Raw genomic sequence first — 19,300 nt, 5'->3', positions numbered from 1 at the left:
GAGAGCCTTCTAGGAAACCCTGAATCCAAAATCGGATTGAAAAGGGTTAAGGGCAGATCTGGTCATCAGAGAGTTGTGCCCAATCAACTGTTTTCAGCTCTGATGTAGAGTATCTTAGAAATTCTTTGAGTTCGTACACCACTCATCAATTAGCGCCAAAGTGGCACAGTGCTTGTGTAGTGGCCCAGAGTTGGGGAGTCTTCAGGGTAACTTTATGTCTGCTCCCTGTAGACTGCCTTTTACGTGTTGGTCTGTGATCTGTATGGGGTAACAAGCGGTGTTGTGACAGTCGATCCCCCGTTAATTCCCTCACAGTATATAGAGTATATTTCTGATATTGAGTGGCTCACCAGCTTAAAAAATAAGAAGGTAAAAATCCTGATAATAACATGTTGTCTCTACAAGAGCTGATATATCAGTGGTGTGATGGGTGGGAACTAGAGATGAGCGAGTATACTCGCTAAGGCACATTACTCGAGCAAGTAGTGCCTTAGCCAAGTATCTCCCCGCTCGTATCTAAAGATTCGGGGGCCGGCGCGGGTGACAGGTGAGTTGCGGCGGGGAGCGGGCGGGGAGAGAGGGAGAGAGAGATCTCCCCTTCGTTCCTCCCCGCTCTCCCCCCCCGCTCCCCGCCCCCCGAATCTTTAGAGACGAGCGGGGAGATAGTCGGCTAAGGCACTACTCGAGTAATGTGCCTTAGCGAGTATACTTGCTCATCTCTAGTGGGAACAATAAGGAAATGCTTCTCAGAATATACAACTAAAACCCGACTGACTTGAAGGTTCTCATATCTTCTGTGGTTTTCTCTGTGCAGCCTGATAGTGGATTCTTCTGTGAGGACAACTCTAGTGATGATGATGCCATTGTCAAAGAGCAATTTCGAGGAGTAATTGTGAAGCAAGGATGTCTACTGAAGCAGGTTAGTATGTTTTCGCAGTAGAGTTCTATTACTTTTGGTATATGAAGCACACAATAGTCTCCCAACTCACTTTAACACCAGCTTAATGTTAAAAAGTGTTGTCCAGTGGTAAACTATTGATAGCCTATCCTCAAGATAGGTCATCAGTGGTAAATCATCAGAGATATGTCACTCGTGACCACTGTTGATCAGCTATTCACCCGGTCGGGAGGCTCGTGCACCGAACTGATTTTTGCAAGAAGCGGACAGCTCCGTTCCCAATGCAGTAGCATGGCTTGGTATTGCAGGCAAAGTTCCCCTTTGATTTAGCAGGAACTTTGTTTGTAATACCAAGCTTGCCACTGCAATGCAAATGGAGCTGTCTACTTCCTGTAGAAATCAGTTCAGTGCAGGAGCACACCAGCACAGAGAACAGTTGATCAGAGGGGTCCCAGGCCGTGGATCCCCAAGAGCTACTATTGATGACCTATCCTGAGGACGGGCTATCAATAATTTACAACTTGGCAACCCCTTTAATATTGTGAGGAAGGCTCTTTCATGTTTTATTATGGCAGTGCTCCTGTGAAGTGGATCCCCAATCAACAATTAATGACCTATCCTGAGTCCTGGACAACCCTTTTAATCAAATGTAATAGATTTTTATGTACAAAATTGCATTGTTTTAGTAGTTTCTGGATAATCAGAGTATAGTTTAGCTACTACCAAAAATGACTAATGGTTTCAAAAGTATCGATAAACCCACGGGCATTTAATGAGTGGAAGTTGAGGAACCCCCCGCAGTCACACATAGTCACTTCCTCTTTCTGTGACATTTTGAAATTATATTTTTGCTGTGTTCTTTTTATAGAAAACTTTTCATATCACTAAATGTAATATATATAGATGATGAAATGCAAACTATACCTCCTGACAGAGGCGACCTAAACAGCAGAGAGCCCTGTGTAAAAAGGGTGCGTGGGTATGAAAAGGCACGGGTGGTATGCTCCACTTCCCAGCTTCTTTGGGTAGGTGTCCGCCTGATGGGCAGCGAGCAGACTGAGTTCTGGAACGGGGAGCCAGTCCAAGCTCCATGAATGAAGTCATGGACCCCTTGTCCTCTTGTGTGGGCAGTGGGACATTAGGGATTCAGGACCCGGTTCTGGCCATACTGGTTCGATAGAGGTCTTCAAGTAGGATCTGTTGGTGGCTGCTGTCCAGAAGCTCCATGGGGAAACTCGCATAGGACTCCAGAGACATCATTACTGCACTTTACTATTAGAACAAAGGTCAAACCATGAAACAACGACCACTAATATTATAGACCCTCTTTACAAGGGTCATCGATTTTTTAATTCTGCACAGGGTAAATGAGCCAATTGTCAAAGAGTTTTGTATCTCGTCTTAGATCATCACCCTGGAGAACTCTAACAAAAACTTCCCCAAGGAGTCAATTTTTTTTGGCGGACTCCAATCCATCAGTAAACCTGGTGAATTAGATATGGATTTGGTTATTCTATAATTTTGTGATGCCAGTACATTGTTAAACATTTTAACTGTTTTTTTTCTATAAATCTCTATATCTCAGGGGCACAGAAGGAAAAACTGGAAAGTAAGAAAATTTGTCCTTAGAGAAGACCCAGCCTACCTGCACTATTATGATCCAGCCTCAGTAAGAGAATTTTTTTTTTGAGTTTTTGTCTATATTTTTTCCTTTCAATGATTAGCCCAAGATTCAAAAGCATAATAATGACCTGATAATCCATTGGGTCCCAAAGATAGTAGGATTTAGGTGGGGACTCTGTGCAGCCGGTCCAATAGTAGAACATCCATATTCTCAAACCAATGTGACAAGGTGCGTTGTCTTGTTGGAAGTAGTGCTGACCATTCCCAGAGTATTGTCACATTGTTGGCAGCACATTTTCTAGGATGTCACGGTACAACTACATGTTTATGGTTCTTGGCCCTACAACCAATGGATTGAGACCATGCCATGTAATACATCCCCAGACCACAACAGAACCTCCGCTGCACTTAACTGTTGGCACAACACACTCAAGCAAAAGGTGTTCCCCAGGCTCCTCCACACCCAGGTACGTCCATCTGATGTGAAGATGGAGTAGCGTGAGTCATCACTCCATAGAACGTTCTTCCATTACCTAACTGTCCATTGACACTGCACCTTGCACCATTGTAGACAGGCATGATGCATTGTAATTCATGATGGACGACCTCTGTGCAGCAGCATGACCCGTATATCCAATGGAGTGTAGTTCCCCTCACAAAGTATAGCTGACACCTCCAAGGGTCTACATCTTATCTAACATGATTTAGGACATGTGATATACTAATAAGTCATGATCCATTCTGCTGATATGGTGTCCATATACTTTTGGTAGAATAGTGTACATGCCTAATAGATTGTTCCAGTCTGTTTTAATAAACGAACTGGTGGTTACAAAGAGTAGAAGGGGCCAGAGGCGTAACTTGAAGCTCCCGGGCCCCGATGCAAAACTTGTAACAGGACCCCCAACTACAATGCTTTACTTATAGTACTGGGTTCCCTATATGGAGAAGAGAGGCCTTATGAGCCCCCTAAGGCTCCTGGGCCCGGATGCAACCACGTCCCCTGCATCCTCTATAGTTACGCCCCTGGAAGGGGTCCAATATTGAAAAACAAAATAGTTCTTGCCCCTAACCCACCCCAGCTGGTGGCAATTCGTCGCAGCCCAGTACCAATGCTGGAGTATCCAGAAATTTTTATTCTCCATTCTTTTACATTCTGAGGCTTTCTATGGCACCACTGATTTCAACCGCTGTAGTCCACAAGAATGCATACAACTCAATGTATTCCTTCGGACTCGATAGCTAAAAATCAATCAGTAGTGCTACAAAAGGTCTCAGTACTGACCAAGTCTCAGTGTTGCTGAGATTGTGAAGATGGCTCACATAACACCTAGGCAATGAGCATAGGCCTAGCCTGCGCTGGGTCTTCATGTATCATGGACCTCATAACGGCTGCCTCCTTGATACATCTGCCCTTGTGTATTTGGTTGCATTGTACAAACTGTTTTTAGCACAGAATTTCAGGGAATATATAACATAAATCCCCTGGTGAGCAATGTGTTTTTTTTTTTTACAGGGGGATGAAGATCCATTGGGATCCATACATTTACGAGGTTGTGTTGTAACTGCTGTAGAAGAAGGTAAGTGGCCCACAAACACTTTTTTTGGAGCTTGGGATATTAATTAATGAGTAATTGATAAATATGCCCAAATGATCTCTCTCTCACTCTCCCCCCGTTCCCCTCCACTCTCCCCTGCCCCCCGAGCCTGCTCGGACGAGAAGGCAGTTACTTGAGAAGAGCGATGCTCGCTCGAATAACTGCCTTATCCGAGCGTACTCGCTCATCTCTAGTAAATACAATTCTACACAGGTGTTGTAGACTATAATAACTGATAAATATACAACTAAATGCAGTGACTCACATGTGACGTCTTTTCTAATTATAGATATTTTCTTTCCTTTTCTTCTCCATCCTGCCCAGATCTCTATGACGGCAACACAAATAAATTCAGGCCCCTAAATGAATTTAGACCCAAATCACAGATAGACCAAGAGTAGAGTGACTTTTAGTGCCCTAAGGATCCTAGAGTCAAAGAACCCAATAAGGGTCATTTTTTTCAAGTAGGCTTTAAATCTTTTTTTTTACAAACAATACATGGAATAAAACTTTCTTATCTCTTTAAACTTTTAAACCCTCTTTGTCCTGACTTTTGAACAATGAAAGGAGAGATAATTCCGTCATTTTTTTACATTAGGCCATGCCCCTTTTACGTTAGGCAACCCATTTTCTGTCCCCTCACACTAATAGTGCCGGTTAGCAGGATATCAGCTATACACAGTGATAGTAAATACAGTACAGTACTAGTCAGGTCTGTCTTCATTTGTCTTTCCTATTTGGTCCAAGAGTGCCATGAGGACTGTTTCCAGTAATGACTCATCTCTATACCTCATATTGCCTGTTACTTTGTGTAACACATCCTTTCTTTTGTAATTGCTTTTCCCAGCGAAGAGGCAAGAAGTTGAAGGAAATCTTTTTGAAATCATCACAGCATCTGAAGTGCATTACTTCCTGCAGGCTGCGTCATCAGAGGAGCGGAAGGAGTGGATTAAAGCCATTCAAACTGTTTCAAAAATTGGAAAGTAAGAGCACAGAGCCAAAGATGGAGACCATATTCTATATCACACTGCTGGATATAAATGTATATCATCATAGCTGTGAAGTTGTGACAGTACATCCTTAAAGGGGTTTTGTCATTAGGGCAAAACCCTATTCCTCAGATGGTCCATGCGTAAAATAAAAATAAGGGTATACGCACCTCTCCTGGAGTCTTGGGATGCAGCTGAGAGTCGTGGCCGGTGGTGACTTCCGTATAGTTGGACAGCAGAAGCACATGGCCGCCAATCAGAGGCTGCAGCGTCACCATCTGAGCTCCTGCTATCAACACTCATATCCTGGATAACAAGATGCCAGCCTTTAATTGGCTACAGTGGTCATGTGCTTCTGCCATTCGACTACCTAGAAGTCACCGCTGAATGCTGCGTCCTGGGACTCCAAGAGAGGTGAGCATACCCTTTTTCTTTTTTTAAATTATTTTTAATCAAAAAAACCTGTAAAGTGAGAGTCGTCTTGGTTTTGGTTTATTTTTATGCACCTTTGAAGAAAAACACCACAATAAATTATCTCTAAATGCTGTTCATGAGGTTTACTGTTATTATTAGAGCCAGCATGGGTTTGTAACAAATAAGTCATGCCAGACAAATCTAATTTCCTTCTATGACAGAATCACTGACTGCATTGATCAGGGAAATGCGATGGATATAATATATCTTGACTTTAGTAAAGCATTTGACAAAGTATCTTATACTGTCCTTATTGAAACAATGACCAAGTATGGGATTGACAAGGCAACTGTTGAGTGGATTCACAACTGGCTGAGTGATCGTACTCAAAGAGTGGCCATAAATGGCTGCACATCCAAGTGGAAGAATGTATCAAGTGGGAACCACAAGGCTCTGTCCTAGGCCCAGTGTTGTTCAACATTTTTATATATGATCTGGAGGAGGGAATTAAGGGGAAACTGACCAAATTTGCCAATGACACAAAGCTAGGAGGAATAGATAACACTAGGGAAGAGAGAGAATTAAAAAAAAAAAACTAGAAAAGCTTGCATAGTGGGCAGTGACTAACTGAATGGTATTTAACAAGGAGAAATGCAAAGTCCTACATCTGGGCAAGAAAAATGACAAAAGCACATACAGAATGGGAGGAATTGAGCTAAGCAGCAGCACATGTGAAAAAGACTTGGGTATATTATTAGATCACTGACTGAACATGAGTGAACAATGTGATGCAGCAGCCAAAAAGGCAAACTCAATTCTGCAATGTATTAAGAGAAGCATGGAGTCTAGATCACGTGAGGTAATTATCCTCCTCTACTCTTCCTTAGTCAGACCCCATCTGCAATACTGTGTCCAGTTCTGGACACCCTAATTTAAAAAAAGAAATATATGCAAACTGAAGCAAGTTCAGAGAAGAGTTACCAAGATGGTGAGCGGTCTGCAAATCATGTGCTATAAGGAACGGTTAAAGTATCTGGGAATGTTTAGCTTGTAAAGAAGGATGAGAGGAGACTTAATAGCTGTCTACAAATATCTGAAGGGCCATCACAGTGCAGAGGGATCAGCCCTATTCTCGTCTGCACAAGGAAAGACTAGAGGCAATGCGATGAAACTGAAAGGGAGGAGACACAGATTAGATATTGGGGTGATCAGGAACAGGTTGAGTGGAACAGGTTGCCACGGGAGGTGGTGAGTTCTCCTTCAATGGAAGTGTTCAAACAAAGGCTGGACAAATATCTGTCTGGGATGATTTAGTGAATCCTGCACTGAGCAGGGGGTTGGACCCGATGACCTTGGAGGTCCCTTCCAACTCTGCCATTCTATGATTCTATTACTTATAGGCTGAATTCACATTTGCTATAGGATTCTGTTTTTCTACCCAAAGATGGGATCAGGAAAACGGAATCCCCTGAATGAATGGATACGTCTCATAACGAAACCAAACTGTGCCAAACAGAGCCCATTAATTCTTTTATGGAATTTGCCATCACCACGTCCTGAGGCAGAGAGTTCCATAGTCTCACTGCTCTTACAGTAAAGAACCCCCTTCTTTGTTGGTGCAGAAACCTTCTTTCCTCTAGACGTAGAAAGCGCCCCCTTGTTACGGTTCTGGGTATAAATGGATGATGGTAGAGATCTCTGTTCTGTTCCTATATTATATTGCTTGGTTCCTGCACCTGTCTGGCTTTTTTACCAGACGAAAAAGTCCTGAATGCTTGACTTTTTTGTCTGGTATTTCACGCTGGACCTGCGCCAAAGGCATAGAACGGAACAGAAGGCCTGTGATTCATTGCGGAGAGTAATTTGACATGCTTGCGGGCGATCGCGGATTCAATGGTTTTTCCGCGCGGATGTACACAGATGCACAGCGGATCGTCCATGAGGGGAAAAAAAAACAAAACCCAATGGTGCCTTCCCCCACCTCCCTCCCTACCTGCTCTCCAAGCAACCTGAGAAATACCCGCCTAAAAATCTGCAATGTAATTGCGGATCGAACGCTTCCATAAAGATCAATGGAACCCATCTGCGTGGAATCCGCGCTAAAATGGAGCATGCTGCGATTTATTTTCAGCAAACCCACAAAAAGCACCCAGAAATAGGTCAAATGGGCACACAGATGCCATGTTCTAATACTTTTCACAGCATAGTGAGATTTCCTGCGGTTCAGACCAAGATAGGATATACTATTTTTTTTTAAACTCGGGCTATCAGTCCGAGAAAAAAAAGTTCCATTTCAATGCAAAACTGTCCACAATATTCCATGTGTGGTCTGACCTGTGAGCATATTTGGTATTTCAGCCGCACTTCGGTAGCGGTGAGCGATTCCAGCGACCTGATTGGTTGTTGGGTATACACCCCCTTTTGGAGATGTGCACAAGTGGCGACACGCTAAATGAGCAGCAGCAGGGCCGTAGGAGGGTCGGCAACTAACCCCAACCCTAAACCCAAACCCTAACCCTAACCCTAACCCTAAACCCTAACCCTAAACGTAACCCTAACCCTAAACCTAACCCTAAACCTAACCCCCCGCGGTCTCATGAAGTAGCACTCGTGCACATCTCCAAAGGGGGGTGTATACCCAACAACCAATCAGGTCGCTGGAATCGCTCACCGCTACTGAAATACCAAATATGCGACCTATGACTTGTAAAGAGGAAGAACAATGTTCTCATCATGCGCCCCTAGACCTCTTTTGACCCACCACATGATCCTATTTTCCTTCGCAGCATCTGCCTGACACTGGTTGCTCCAGTTCAGTTTACAGGTAAATAAAACCCCCAAGTCCTTTTCCACGTCAGTGTTCTCCAGTGGTTTCCCATTTAGTGTGTAATGGTGACATGTATTTCCTCTGCTCGTGTGCAGAACCTTCCATTTATCAGTGTTACACCTCATTTGCCACTTTATTTTTTTCCTTATAGCTTTTTCATCTCATTTTGGATTTTTCCCTGGTATCATTGCCTGTAAGGCTCCCACCAGCTGGATCTCAACAAGGAGAATCAGTACCTTCCAAGGAGCCTTACACTTAGATGTGTTCTCATATAAGTGATTACTCAGTCAATGCTTAGTATGTTATATATATATATATATATATATATATATATATACACATATATATATATACATATACACACACACATATATATATATTCATACACACACACACATATATATATATATATATATATATACACATACTGTATATATATATATATATATATATATATATATTTATTAACTCTGTTGAAGCCTGTTTCATTTCCTCTAAGCCTTAAATACTCTCATCGTTGTTGCTGGCAGATAAAGCTATTATTGTATTTCCCCTGAACAGAATCGGCTAACGACATGCTTCCTGTCTGTACAGTATGGGTTCATTGATAAGCGGTATACCTTCTACAAGTCATGTTCTGGAGATGTTACAGACAACAGATTCTTGGAAACATTGTGTTTTGAGTGCCTTCAGAAATTAGAAAAAAATGTAATCCATGTTTTTAATTAAGGTCTCGTTCAGCATTGGGGATTCAGTTTGGAGACTCCGAAGCTGGTTTTCCTAAACATTCAGGACAGAATAGAGCAACATGCAGAACTATGTTGTCTGGGAAAATACCAGAGGGCATCACTGAAGCTGGATGGGCCCCATTATGTCAAAGGAGCCCATTTGGTGCTGTTCAGTTCCATTATAAGATGGACTCATTCTGGTCAAGGATTTGTGTTTTTTTGCTTCCATGATGGAGTAGGAAAATGGAATCCTCGAATGGGAATGTGAAGGTGCCCTTAGCTGGAGTAAACCTCTCAGCATCACCATCGCTGAGTATATTGGATATTGTGCAGCCTCTATCTTGGATGCAAGGTGTGATATAGACGGGCATGGAGGCTCTAGTACCCTGCTGTACCGCCTGTAGCTCGGATACAAGATGTGATATAGACGGGCATGGAGGCTCTAGTACCCTGTTGTGCTGCCTGTAGCTTGGATACAAGATGTAATAGGGGTGGACATGGAGGCTCTAGTACCCTGTTGTACCACCTCTAGCTTGGATACAAGACGTGATACAGGCAAGTATGGATGCTCTAGTATCCTGTTGTACCACCTCTAGACTGGATACAAGATGTGATACGGGTGGGCATGGAGACTCTAGTACCCTGTTGTACCACCTCTAGATTGGATACAAGATGTGATACGGGCGGGCATGGAGACTCTAGTACCCTGTTGTACCACCTCTAAATTGGATACAAGATGTGATACGGGTAGGCATGAAGGCTCTAGTACCCTGTTGTACTGCCTCTCACTTGGATACAAGATGTGATATGGGCAGGCACAGAGGCTCTAGTACCCTGTTGGACCAACTCTAGCTTGGATGCAAGATGTGATACGGACAGGCATGGTGGCTCTAGTACCCTGTTGGACCAACTCTAGCTTGGATGCAAGATGTGATACGGACAGGCATGGTGGCATACAGGTTCTGTATGGTATCCTGCAGCATATCACTCTACATTTGCTGTAACTAAGCCTCTAGATCAGTGTTCCCCAACTCCAGTCCTCAGGGACCGCCAACAGGTCATGTTTTCAGGATTTCCTCAGTATTGCACAGGTGATGTAATTATTGTCAGCGCCTCAGACATTGCCTCAGGTGTTCTTACCATAGGATATCCTGAAAACATGATCTGTTGGTGGTCCCTAAGGACTGGAGTTGGGGACCCCTGCTCTAGATCATACAAACTCGTAGGCTGTGGAAGTTGACATCCAATATGGTCCCACCATGTTCTATTGGTGACAAATCTGGTGACCGGGCAGCCATGGAAGTGGGACAATGTTCTGGAGACATTCCTGTGACACCCTTACAAAAAATTACATAAAGAGTAGATGAAAGCAGCAAAAATGGAGACAGAGAGACTTATTGCTAAAGAGAGTAAAACTAACCCCAAACTGTACTTCAACTATATAAATAGTGAAAACATCAATACTAAGAGTCTTGGTCCTTTAATAAATAATGTAGGAAAAATTGTAGAGGGTGTTGAGAAAGCAAATCTATTAAATTGTATTTTTCTCCAGTGTATTCACAGAGGGGAAAAAAATGGTCAAATCACCAGGTCTCAGTGGCACACACCTCTGGGTTTTAAGGGCATTAAGTAATGTGATAGACCATCGTTTCCTATATTTAAAGACTCTATAGTGACAGAGTCTGTTCCACTGGATTGTCACATAGCAAAAGTGGTGCCGATATTCAAAAGGGAACTGGAAACTACAGGCCGGTAAGTCTGACTTCTATTGTTGGTAAAATGTTTGAAGGGTTTCTAAGAGACAAAATCCTGGAGTACCTCAAAGAAAATAGTTGTATAACTCCATATCAGCATGGGTTTAGGAGAGATCATTCCTGTCAAACTAACTTGATCAGCTGAGAGTCACTGGATCTTGTGTATCTGGACTTTTCCAAAGCATTTGATACTATGCCGCTTAAAAAATTGGTATATAACATGAGAATGCTTGGTCTAGGTGAGAATGTGTGTAAGTAACCTGCTCAGTGATAGAAAGCAGAGGGGAGTTATAAATGGTACATTCTCCGATTGGGTTACTGTTACTAGTGGGGCACCACAGGGGGCAGTATTGGGCTCATTTTTTAAACATCATTATTTGCAGATAATACAAAACTGGAAAGTGATTAACACTCGAGAGGACAGAATGTGGTTACAAATGGATCTGGATAAGTTGGGGCAGAAAAGTGGCAAATAAGGTTTAAGAGCTAAAACAGACAAACGTGATTTTGTCAGGTTTTGTGGCCTTGAAAATCACTGCCGCAAAATGTAATGAAACAAAAAGCATTTATGTCAATGATTTCGTTTTGACTAGCGTGATTCTTGCACTTTATTACCACATGCGAGAAAAGATAGGACTCGCCCTTGAAAAACTGTGAGAAAATGAGAAAAGATAGGGCAGGACCCGTCTTCCTGCTTTTTCTTTACCCGTGTGCAATAGCACGAAATTTAAACTGTCAAAATCCACAAAATTTTTGACTGGTTCATACGCTAAAACACTCCGTACACACTAAATGGGAATCCACTGGGAACACTGACATGGAAAAGGACTTGGGGATTTTAGTTAAAGGGGTTGTCTACAATGGTGCAAGGAGCGTCATCATTGGAGAAGAGGTTCCATGGAGTTACACTACTCCTCCCAATCAGATGCAGGTACCTGGGTGTGGAGGAGCCTGGGGAACGCTTTTTGCCTGAGTGTGTTGTAACAGTTAAAGGGGTTGTCCCGAGGCAGCAAGTGGGTCTATACACTTCTATATGGCCATAATAATGCACTTTGTAATGTACATTGTGCATTAATTATGAGCCATACAGAAGTTATAAAAAGTTTTATACTTACCTGCTCCGTTGCTGGCGTCCTCGTCTCCATGGTGCCGACTAATTTTCGGCCTCCGATGGCCAAATTAGCCGCGCTTGCGCAGTCCGGGTCTTCTGCAGTCTTCTATGGGGCCGCTCGTGTAGAATGCCGGCTCCGTGTAGCTCCGCCCCGTCACGTGCCGATTCCAGCCAATCAGGAGGCTGGAATCGGCAATGGACCGCACAGAAGCCCTGCGGTAAGTATGAAGACGCCGGACCGCCGGGATTCAGGTAAGCGCTGTGCGGGTTGTTTTTTTAACTCCTGCATCGGGGTTGTCTCGCACCGAACGGGGGGGGGGGGGGGGGGGGGTTAAAAAAAAAAAAACCCGTTTCGGCGCGGGACAACCCCTTTAACTGTAAACTGTAAGCTTAGCTGGAGCAACCAGTGTCAGGCAGCTGCTGCCAAGGCAAGTAGGAGCATGTGGTGCATTGAAAGAGCTCTAGCGGCGCATGATGAGAACATTGTTCTTTCACTCTACAAGTCACTGGTCAGACCACACATGGAATATTGTGGAGAGTTTTGGGCACCGGGACTCAAGAAGGACATATCAGAGCTTAATAAATACAATGGGCGGACTACAATACCCAGAGAGGTTATCAAAATTGGGGTTATTTAGTTTAGAAAAAAGACGTCTGAGAAGCGACCTAGTTACCATGTATAATATATCAGGGGACAATACAGAGATGTCTCCCATCATCTATTTATACCCAGGAGTGTAACAAGGGGAGCGCTCTAATACCTATGTATAGATATATCAGGGGACAATACAGAGATCATCTATTTATACCCAGGACTGTAACAAGGGGGCACCCTTTATGTCTAGAGGAAAGGAGGTTTCGACACCAACATAGAAGAGGGTTCTTTACTGTAAGGCCGGCTTCACACAAGCGGGAGCGCATTTGCACGCACCGTAGCGTTTTTGTGAAACAAACAATGCTTTTTCACTGTACTTTTTGCTGTGTGTGTCATGGCATGTGCAAGACCACAGATCACCACATGGTGGCAGTATTGTATCATTTTCAGTTTAACATGTGCATGCACCTTACTGAATGTTAAGGTTTCACTCACGAGTTCCCTCCGATAGCGATATGGACGGTACTCGCGCGTGTAAATAACACATTGATTTCAATAGGTTTATTCACTTGAACGATTTTTCTTCTGCAGTGACGCGGTGAGATTGAAAAACTGCTGCATGTCCTGTTTTTGAGCGATTCCTCACCAGGGATAACTCGTTATTTCCAATTAGATCTTTAAAATAATCCCATCGTACTTACATGCTAGTGCAACGCAATGTTCACCACTGAAACTATTGGAAACACTTGCGATTTTTTTCCCATGCGTAAAAAACGTACATGAAAATTGCAAGTATATAAACGCATTGCGCTCGCAACCAGAACGGGAAGTTTGAGAAACTCGGACCGATATCATGCCTGCCGGTGTGAATACAACCTGAGGGCTCCTACACACGTACGTTTTTTAACACTGCGTTTTGTTTTACGCGATTGTCAATCGGAATTTCTAATGTTAAAAACGTATCGCACAAAAATCGCGCACAAACTTGCGATACGTTTTTAATAAACGCAAGTGGGTAGGAGCACTAAGGCTGATGTCACACAGGTGTATACGCAATTCCGTGTGCATTTGCGCAATGAGCGTTGCCTATTTGCATGTGTGTGTTCTACTGCAGTTTTTGCATGTACAAATTGTACGCATTAGTGTGTGCAAAAAAACACACATCCTACAATTGTGTTTGACATGCATGACTACATAGATAATGGAGATGGAACAACACCTCTGCGGCGCCACCTATTGGAAGGCAGCATTCCTGCAAGTCAATGTTAGACTCTTTATACAAACCTTGTAATAATGACTGGGAATTACAAGGCTTTTATGAGAAGTCTAACATTGACTTGCTGGAATGCTGCCTTCCAATAGGTGGCGCTGTAGAGGTATTGTTCCATCTCCCTTATTTGCATATTACCCAGAGGAGCATGAATGGCCTTATAAGTCTCCTCACTCACCTTCTAGGTGCTCTCCCTAAGGAGAAGATATAGCGATCCTGACTACATAGATACATGTTCAATAATCGCACATGTTCGGCTCCTTTTTACATGGAGTGACAAATCGTTCGCATGTCGCATGAAAAACCTCCCTGCTCGCTTGTGCAGCCTGTTTGTACAGGCAGATAAATCATTCGCAATTTTGTTTGGAATTGCGTTCGCAAATCGTTCAGTCGTTCGCAATCACTATACCAGTGAATATAAATATATAAACGACTAGACGATCGCTGTCTACATACAACGACGGGGCTGGACTGCTCTCCCTACTAGTAGGAATGGAACTGAGCTCTGCTCTTAGTCACCACTGGCATATATGGTAGTGAAAGGATGGGCCCCTGGTTTGTGTTGGGCCCTTCAGTACCTTCAGGGATAGAGGCTTATCTGGTTCCTGGACAACGTCTGGGTTGCTGGCGAGTACCATCACTGGTGGGGATGGACATCTCTCCTGCCGGGAGCTCAGCTCAGGTACCAGAGCTCTGCCATGGGCCCCTACGTCTTAAAGTGTCCAACTGCATCATAAGGCAAAGCGGCTTGTGGCGAGACACAGCGAATGAGCCGGCCATCATGCTGTTAAACGTTTTATTCCAAGGAAATGGTAGACAGCTTCCGAGTTTTTGGAGGTCATCTCTTTAACATTGTAGACATATAATATAAAGTCCTCTAGGCAACAAGAGGTGTAAAGGTCCCACTCGCCCGCAATCATGAAGACAGCTTCTTGTTAAGTTTGTAACCATTGTCTGAGGAATTGGAAGCACTTAAGCATGGAGAAATAGTCCCACAAACAGAGAGTAGTCAAAATCTGCAGAACAAGTTCTCAGAGTTGAGGTCGCCGTTTTCTAGCAGTGGTATGTACAACTCTCCACTTACGTAAGCAACTTGAACAGAGTAACTGTATCAAGTCCTCGGTACCACAGTTAGGAGATATGCTCACGATGGCGGCAGCAGGGCACGAGGATAGTCACCAATGTCTGAGGCTGAATCTCTGTTGATCTCGACAGTTTGGGGAACCTGTTAATCCTCTCCTTACAGGCCGCAGGCCAAACAGCCATGGCCATGCCTGTTACAGCACCCAACTGGCAGCCGCATCATCTCTGCAACAACTTCAAGCATGAACTACGCCACAAATAGAGCCAATGCAACTCTCTATGGTACTGAGCCCTGCAGACGTCCTCACACCCCTTGTGACTCAGCACAGCCAATTACCATTGCACTGTATGGGAAGACTTAAAACAGTTACATTACAAGACCACTAGAGGTCGCAGTTATACAACAAGTAGCAGAAATATAATTATAAAGAACATAGCAGGCATCGTACACCAAAAAATAATAAGAGTCCATTACTTATGAACCCATCTTAGCAATTATCCAACTGGACTGAACGTATGAAGACTCATTCCCCAGCTGCTTCCACTAGCCCTGTGGTGAGCTGGCACGGGTGATTGTCCTGTATACCCTCAAGGATAAATGATGGTTGGGCACAGCTCTTCACATGTTACCTAAGGGCCCAAGGCAGCAATGAGTGTTTTATGTCATAACAACATTTATAAGAACTGTATAAAGGTTTATTTACACGCAAAGACAATCTTTCAAATGATTGAAAGACTGACAGCTCTAGTGATCATTTTGCATAAAGTACTAATGGGCACTAATGTCTATTAGCACTTTATCAACTTCATTTACATGAAAATTAACCTCCAGCAGCTGTTTGCAAAGCCCAGCATGTGGTCTGGACTTTGCACTCAACTTCATTGCCTTCCCATGGGCTGTCAAGGGCTGTCAGCTGAATACAATGTAATCAGCTGGTCCCGTGAAGAACACATTTCCCGTGGGGTCACTATTACTACTAGGGCCACTGTGGGGGTCAGTATTACTACTGGGGCCACTGAGGGGGTCAGTACTACTACTGGGGCCACTATGGAAGTCACTATTACTACTGGTGCCACTGTGGGGGTCACTATTACTACTGGGGCCACTGTGGGGGTCACTATTACTACTGGGGCCACTGTGGGGGGTCACTATTACTACTGGAGTCACTGTGGGGGACACTATTTCTACTGGGGCCACTGTGGGGGTCACTGTTACTGCTGGAGTATGTTTACACATGGCGGTAATGCTGCAGAATGTCCTCAGCGGAAATTTCCGTGGCGAATTCCGCATCATTTTCCCATCCAAAAAGCAGTCAAAATCTGCACCCTATCTATTTTAACACAGCCCTGTCCTTTTTATAACGATGGACATGATAAGCCCCGCCCCCTGACGTGTTCGCACTTTGCGATAAGTAAGTGTTTTTTTGTTGATGTTTGGGCACTCGTTCTCTAAAAGGTTCACCACCACTGCACTGCACAAACATGACCACCATCTGCTGCAGCTAATCACTGACCCCACGGTCGGTCTTGTGCTCCACACTGCATGCACCTCTACAGAAGCCCTACCATGGCCCCATACAAAGCAAACCTGTAATACAACCAAGTGTATGAGCCATTAAAGGGGCTGTACCACAACTGACTTTTATCACCTATCTTTAGGATAGGTGATAAAAGTCAGATCAATGGGGGTCTTACCAATAAGATGCCCACCAATCCCAAGAACAGGGATCCTGTGTTCCTGTCTTTTCGACACTGCAGACTCACTGCACCCACCTGCTTGGGCATGGAGAAAGAATGGAGGGACAGTCGAGCATGTGAGGTACTACTCCATTCAGGTCAATGCAGCTGATGCCACCACACATGCTCGACTGCCGCTTTATTCAATCTCCTCCTCGTTGTAGGAGGGAGGGGGTTCATGCAGTGAGCCTACAGTGAGGAGCAGAGGAGGACATGGGAATCCAGTCCTTGGGATCAGTGGAGGTCTCAACAGTGAGAGTCCCACTGATCAGACTTTTATCTCCTTTCATATGAATAGGTGATAAAAGTCAATTGAGGTACAGCCCCTGTAAGGCATGGTAACATGGGCTTTGACTGTCAGATTTTTTTCTGCTACAGATTTTAATCTGGATCCGATTTTAATCTGGATCAGGCCTCAAACTGAGCAAAGAGCGACTCAGTCATTCACTCTGGACAGCCCCTGCCATCAGTACTTACAGGGACACTTGGGCCGCCTGTCCACGGCCGCGACGGAATATCGCTAGCGATATTTCGCCACAGGGAGGAGAGGAGAGCACTGAAAGGTCTCCGCAATGAGCCTATATTAATGATAGGCTCACCATGGAGAACGGTGGCAAATCGCAGCATGCAGCGATTCTAATCACTCGAGAGGAAAATCGCTATGATTTTCCGCTCGTGAGTAGTAGACTGCACTTTCAATAGTTATCCTAAGGAAAGCGTGTCATGCGAGTTCCGAGTTGCGATTTATCTCCGCGGATCTCACAATGACATCTCGCCCGTGGACAGCCAACCTTACGGGTTTCAATAGCTGGCAGGTAAGAAAGAAAACCACAAACATAATTTCCATGATCAAAATAAGTTACATTTTACTTTCTAATGAACGTCTGACAATCACTATCAATCTACAGATAAATAATAATTCTACTACCGTGTTTCCCCGAAAATAAGGCACCCCCTGAAAATAAGGCACCCCTTGAAATTTGCAGAAGTCCCAAATATAAGGCACCCCCCGATAGTAAGGCATAGTAACGTGTGCAGGCAAGTCAAGAGGCCTGTCCCCTGCTGCCATCCCCGTTGTCTCCTACCTCCAGATGTATAGGTAGATCTGCAGACAGTCTGCTGTTATCCTGTCCCTGCTGTGCTGTACGAGTGTGCTGTTGTGAGCTCCCCTTGCTGGCTGGAAAAGTCCATACTGTACGTTCTGTTCCTGCTGTACATGTCTGCTGTGATGAGCTCCCCCTGGTGGCCGGAAGCTGCAATACCATCCCTGCTTACAAGTGATACAGGAACTTCTGTCTGCAGACAGGTACGTTACTTTACAGCCCTTATTATTTTATGGCTTTGTGTGTGAGTCAGGCACCCTGTGTGATTCTTAAGGCTGGGTTCTCACAGAGCGTATTTCCAGCGGAAATCTCGCAGTTTGGCCACAGAGATAAACAGCGAGATTTCCGCCTGGAAAGCGCTGCTTCAAAACCCACGGCACTCAGCCGCTTGTTTTGAAGCGACCTGGCTGCACGATTTTCCGTTTCTGTGGCCGGTGAATCCGCACCACAACACCGGCTTCTCCCAGCTGTGCCGTGACAGATTTGCTGTCCCATGTGGATGAGATTTCTGAGAAATTTTGTCCACAAAGCTGGCCAATTGAGGGACTAGCGGCCACAGACGGATTTGTCGCGGCGAAATAAGACACCCTCTGAAAATAAGATGTAGCGCATATTTGGGAGCAAAAATTAATATAAGACGCGTCTTATTTTCGGGGAAACAGGGTAGTACATGGGATAAAATACAACCGTAAGAGTCAGTATATGATCAAGTACGTTTTTGTATCTCTCTTGTGAGTTCAGCATCGAGTATTTCTGCCCAGGACTCCCCACTCAGCAAGCACATGGTTTTCGATGGCAGTTCTTCATAGGAATCAATATTACTGAACGTACCGTCCTCCCATTTCTGCTTGATAATACATTTATGGTAGTTTATTCGTACGGTTTCCTGTAATGAGAAATAAATTATAAATTGCAATGTCTACAAAGAGAGGCTGAAATCTCATGCTGATCGAAAAGCTTCTTCACTTCCGGGTTCTGATTTCCTGTTCCATTATGGGAGCACAAAAATGGAAACCCTGGCCAGAATGTATCCCATGATGGAATGAACAGTGCTGAATGGACCCCATTGACTTTAAAGGGGTTGTCGGAGTTGTATTTCTTCAGTAAAACCCTGTTGCCTATGTTATAACATAACAAACAGGCATATACTGAACCTGGAAACTACAGGCCAGTAAGTCTGACTTCTGTTGTGGGAAAAAATTATTGAAGAGTTTTCAAGAGATGTTATCCTGTAGTACCTCAAGGAAAATAGCTGTATGACTCCATATCAGCACGGGTTCATGAGAGATCACTCCTGTCAAACCAATCTGATCAGCTTCAAGCGAGGAGGTTAGTTCTGGACTGGAGCGGGCAGAGTCGCTGGATCTTGTGTATCTGGACTTTTCCAAAGCGTTTGATACTGTGCCATATAAAAGGTTGGTATATAAGATGGGGATGCTTGGTCTGGGCAAGAATGTGTGTAAGTGGGTAAGTAACTGGTCAGTGATGGAAAGCAGAGGGGTATCTAAATGGTACATAATCTGACTGGGTCACCGTTACTAGTGGGGTACCACAGGGGGCAGTATTGGGC

The 19,300-nt window shown here is 44.2% G+C and overlaps 1 protein-coding gene across 1 annotated transcript in view; it reads left to right on the top strand.

The window, feature by feature from the left end:
• Nucleotides 1-5,656, top strand: part of PLEK (pleckstrin) — a 30,426-nt gene extending 24,770 nt beyond the window's left edge. The window contains exons 6-9 of the mRNA XM_066595466.1: nt 815-919; nt 2,484-2,567; nt 4,038-4,101; nt 4,967-5,656. Of these exons, the coding sequence (XP_066451563.1) occupies nt 815-919; nt 2,484-2,567; nt 4,038-4,101; nt 4,967-5,106 (393 nt within the window). The 3' untranslated portion in view covers nt 5,107-5,656. The remainder of the gene's footprint in view (nt 1-814; nt 920-2,483; nt 2,568-4,037; nt 4,102-4,966) is intronic.
• Nucleotides 5,657-19,300: the final 13,644 nt, after the last annotated feature.

This window comes from Eleutherodactylus coqui, chromosome 3 (assembly GCF_035609145.1).
Source record: "Eleutherodactylus coqui strain aEleCoq1 chromosome 3, aEleCoq1.hap1, whole genome shotgun sequence".
NCBI classification, from domain to species: domain Eukaryota; kingdom Metazoa; phylum Chordata; class Amphibia; order Anura; family Eleutherodactylidae; genus Eleutherodactylus; species Eleutherodactylus coqui.
This window is presented reverse-complemented; position numbering and strand designations above follow the sequence as displayed.